Genomic DNA, 4,274 nt, shown 5'->3' on the forward strand with positions numbered 1-4,274 from the left:
TATAAAATGTAGTAAATGTGTAATAAATTATAAATTATAGTTTATCATGGGTATTAAAAATTCAGGACCCAATTTAAAATAATTGTTAGAATTGAAAGGTTAGTCATGTAAAATTATACTTAGTTAATTACGTATAGGATACTTAAATGAAAATCTAAAAACATTGTAATTTAGTCGTATTAAGCCAAATTGGACAAGGTGAGATAAGTTTTAAATGGTTAAACGAAATGCTTAAAATATTAATAATAATAATGCTGATAATAATACTAATAATAACACTAATGATAATAATCCTAGTAGTAAATAATAATGTTGACGATAACACTAATCATAATGATAACAATAATAATGAATAATTATAAATTATAAATGTGTATAATAAGATAATAGTCAAGATAATAAACATGATTAGGAATAATTATTTTCTTTTAAATTATAAAACTTTACAAAAAGGTGAACTTTCCAAATTAAGAAATTTTCTAAAAATAGAAACTTTCCAAAAATGGAAATTGTCCAATTTAGGGAAAATGCTGTTAGGGTTCATACAATGGTCTAGACACGAATCTTCGACTTACTTAGAGTTTGTATGTTATGTATTTATAGGAAATAACAACTAATTAGGAAGCCTATGCATTTGATGGGTACGATACCAGTTTAAGAGACCTATGGTAGTTCCACTCGAGCAGCCAGACGAAGGTAGGTGGTACTTACCCTTTTGAGATTTCAAAGGTGCAAAAATGAAAGTTTTGTTTTCAATCTTGTTTTGTTGTGTTGACTCGAAACATATTTGATTAAATGTTTTACTTGGGTATTGATGAAGGTTATATTTTTACTATACAAAAATGGACCATGTGACTTATTTGAAATGTTTTGAAATGTTATTATATACCAAACGAGTTGAATCTTTTATGAAATCAAAGATTTATGTATATGACGTGTGGAATGAATTTTTGATAAGTAAAGCTCAAAACAGTCATGGAATAGACGGTAGGGGCTATAGTCTTGCTTAATCGTCATGGTAGCCTGGTATAAAATCCGATCGATTGACAAGGTCATGGTAGCCTGGTATAGAGTCCGGCCGATTGACAAAACCATGGTAACCTGGTATAAAGTCCGGCCGATTGATCCATGTATGAAAAGAGGCCAATCGGTAGTCATGAAACCTATTGGTTGCCCACCTAGAAGGGGTTTAATCTCTAGGCTGAGTATTCAGTAGCCGATCATCACATGTACTTGTTATGAGCTAATATGAAATGATTTATGAGCTAATATGAAATGATTTATGAGTTGATATGGAAGAATTTATGAACTGATCTAAAATGAGACCTATGAACCGATTTGTGAATTGATTTATGAGTGGATATGAAGAGACTTGTGAATTGAGATGAAATGATTTATGACTTATGATTTTCCATATTCATTTATCAATAGGGTGCTTTTAAATTGCTTGCCACTTGTTACTACTGATTGCTTTATAAACGACGTTACTTTCAAAATTATGGATGTGATTGATACGCAAATGATTTGCTATGTATCTTTATGTATGTATCTATAAAATTACGAGTACATGGTCCAACAGAGGGGTAGTTATTACCTACTGGGCGATTTGTCGCTCAACCCACTTTTTACCATCCTTGCAGATTCTGAAGAGTATGAGTTGGTTTACGTAGAAGACCCTGAGGACGACTTTCATTAGCTTTAAGTGAATAGAAGTTGACAGGCTAGCTACTTCTAGTTGTTAGTCTTATTTATTTTCGATTCCGCTATTTCCATTAGAAAATAAATGTACGAACATATTGGATATTCGTAGACTACTTTTTTATGAGATTTGTACCGCACTTTATTTTAGTTATATTATTTCGTACTTTTGAAGTTTAGACTAGTTAAATGATGCCTTGTATTCTTAAGCGGGATTTGAGAATACGGCGGATGTCATGTGACGGGCACGTGCGGGCTCGGGGCGTGACATGAACTATCATCCGAAAGAATATACAACTCAAACTATTAATATTAAGTTATAATTCAAAAAGATATACAGAAGCTAAAATGAATTTGGCTTAATGCCATTTCTCACCAGGTAATTTAATATTTTGTCCTTCCTTCCATGTGATCGTGGGGGAGGTTTAAGCTTCAAAGGTCAAAGCTCAAAACTCCAAGTTGATTGACTATTTCAAAATTTCAATTGCATGCTTTGCATATCGATGCAGATCAAATCTATTTTTTTCTGCAATTAAAGGTAGAATATCATTCGACTATTACCATTATCATCAGCAGATAACATTCTGATAAGCATTGCTTTGTTAATTGTGCTACCACAACTGAGGATAATGCTAATTGGTGTATACAATCAATGCTTCATGCCTCCTCAATAAAACTAGTTACAGGGGGGAGATGGGAGCAAAGAGCAAATAACAGAAATTTATTGTGGTACCTAAGGATAAATTAATATACCAAACATCAATATTAGATATCCACTGGCTGGATCTTTACTGAATAAATCAGTATAAGGTCCATATTTATACTGGAAAGGATAGGTAAAGAGGGTGTCTAACCAGAATGTGGAATAGCAACTGCAAACAGAGGATTTTTTCTATGGATAGTGAGACCAGTGGATTCAGACTTGTCCAAATCCTTTGGTTCAATTCCATCAGGCAATGCAAAATCAAACTTGTGTACCAATTTTGCTAACTCGTTAACGGCCACAGCAAAGGTAGTACCCGGGCAACCCCTTCTTCCAGCTCCAAATGGAATTAACTCAAAGTTAAAACCTCGAAAATCGATTGTACTGTTCAAGAACCTCTCTGGCTGAAATTCTTCAGGCTGATTCCAAAGCGATGGATCTCGTGCAATCGCCCAAGCGTTCACCATTACTCGTGTCCCTGCCGGTATATCATACCCCATAAGTTTAACGTGTTGTGTTGATTCTCGAGGAACGAGTAGTGGGATTGGCGTATGAAGTCGTAAAGTCTCCTTGATCACTGCTTTTAAGTAGTCCATTTTGTCTAGATCATCCTCAGTGATTTCTGGTTTTCCTTGAGTGATAGGGTGTTAATTGCTAGTAATTTTGTTGTTAATTTCCCCTTTTATTCTTGCCAAATATTGTTTTAATTATTAATATTTACTTATATTTGGTATTGGAACTTAATTTCAGGAACAAAACAGAAAATTACCAAAAAGGAGGGACTTTTATGGGAAATGGAGACTTCTAAGGACCTTGGACTCTTGAATTGGTGGGGACCACAAGCTAGTGAAAGGCATTTAGTCATTTTGGCCTTTCAAAGAAAGCAACGTAGAGAGACTTGGACCAAGAAGTAATTTGGAGGCTTTGTCCACATGTGTGGGAACCACAGGAAATAGCTTTTAGGCTTCTTTCTTTTGGCTTTTTAAGGGAAGACGTACAGAAGCAAAAGGAGATCTTTTTTTTTTAGACGGCTCTAGTTTAGCTTTCAGGATAGCTTTAGTTTTTCTTTCTTCTCACTGGCCTCTGACACACGCCAGGTGTTTGACAATATTCCCCAACGGAAAAAACACCATTTATCCCTTGTTTTCTGGTAAAAAACCGCAATGCCTTTGCAATCCATTAATTCGTGTGGTGATTTAATTATGCGGCGTGGTTAAGCCTTCCTTCTAGCCGAGGGATCAACTGACGAATTGGTTCAACGTTTACTGTGAGATCTAAACCGTTTTTAATTATTTTCTTCATTTATTGGTATTTATATGTTCCCTGATTTTAATTGTTATAGCCTTATGTATGATTGATTAGTGCGCAATAATTGATTATTCACGTAGGCTATTTTGCTAAATAGAGGTAATTGAATCCGTAATTGTTCGTTATCTCTACCTTAGTAGCAACTGGCGTAATTGGGATTATGTCAGGGGAGCATACGATCTAGCTTAAACAAACCCTCGTAGCGTGTTTGTTAGTTAGGATTGGGCCTTTCTAATTATTAATGCAATCTAGAAATTAAATCCTACGGTCGTACCTAGGATTGTTTTTGGGTTAGAGAAATAGCTAACGGTCGTACCTTAGCTATCGATAAATTAAGGAAGGGTTGGTTGTTTAGCGCGTGCGAGACAACTATAACCAATCTATTAATAAATATTGGAATTATCTGTGATTCGATGATCAGTGCATGAACCATTTCTAAAGTGTACCCTTGGCTAGAGTTTCTCCAATTATTTCTTCAAATTAATTATTTTCTGCAGTTACTTTATTTTTAGCATTTAATCGTGAAAACCCCCATTTGTCTTGATTCGAAAAGGAATAAATTTCT

The 4,274-nt window shown here is 34.5% G+C and overlaps 1 protein-coding gene across 1 annotated transcript; it reads right to left on the reverse strand.

Annotated features, from left to right (window-relative positions):
- Nucleotides 1-2,547: 2,547 nt before the first annotated feature.
- On the reverse strand, nucleotides 2,548-2,997 carry LOC140005452 (cytochrome P450 71A6-like). Its single transcript, XM_072046445.1, has one exon. It carries the CDS (start codon nucleotides 2,995-2,997, stop codon nucleotides 2,548-2,550), a length of 450 nt encoding a protein of 149 aa, XP_071902546.1.
- Nucleotides 2,998-4,274: the final 1,277 nt, after the last annotated feature.

This window comes from Coffea arabica, chromosome 4e (genome assembly GCF_036785885.1).
Source record: "Coffea arabica cultivar ET-39 chromosome 4e, Coffea Arabica ET-39 HiFi, whole genome shotgun sequence".
Taxonomy (NCBI): Eukaryota; Viridiplantae; Streptophyta; class Magnoliopsida; order Gentianales; family Rubiaceae; genus Coffea; species Coffea arabica.

What these genes read in the sequence shown, in the direction of transcription:
- LOC140005452 (XM_072046445.1), bottom strand. Translation starts at nt 2,997, where the DNA reads ATGGACTACTTAAAAGCAGTGATCAAGGAGACTTTACGACTTCATACG.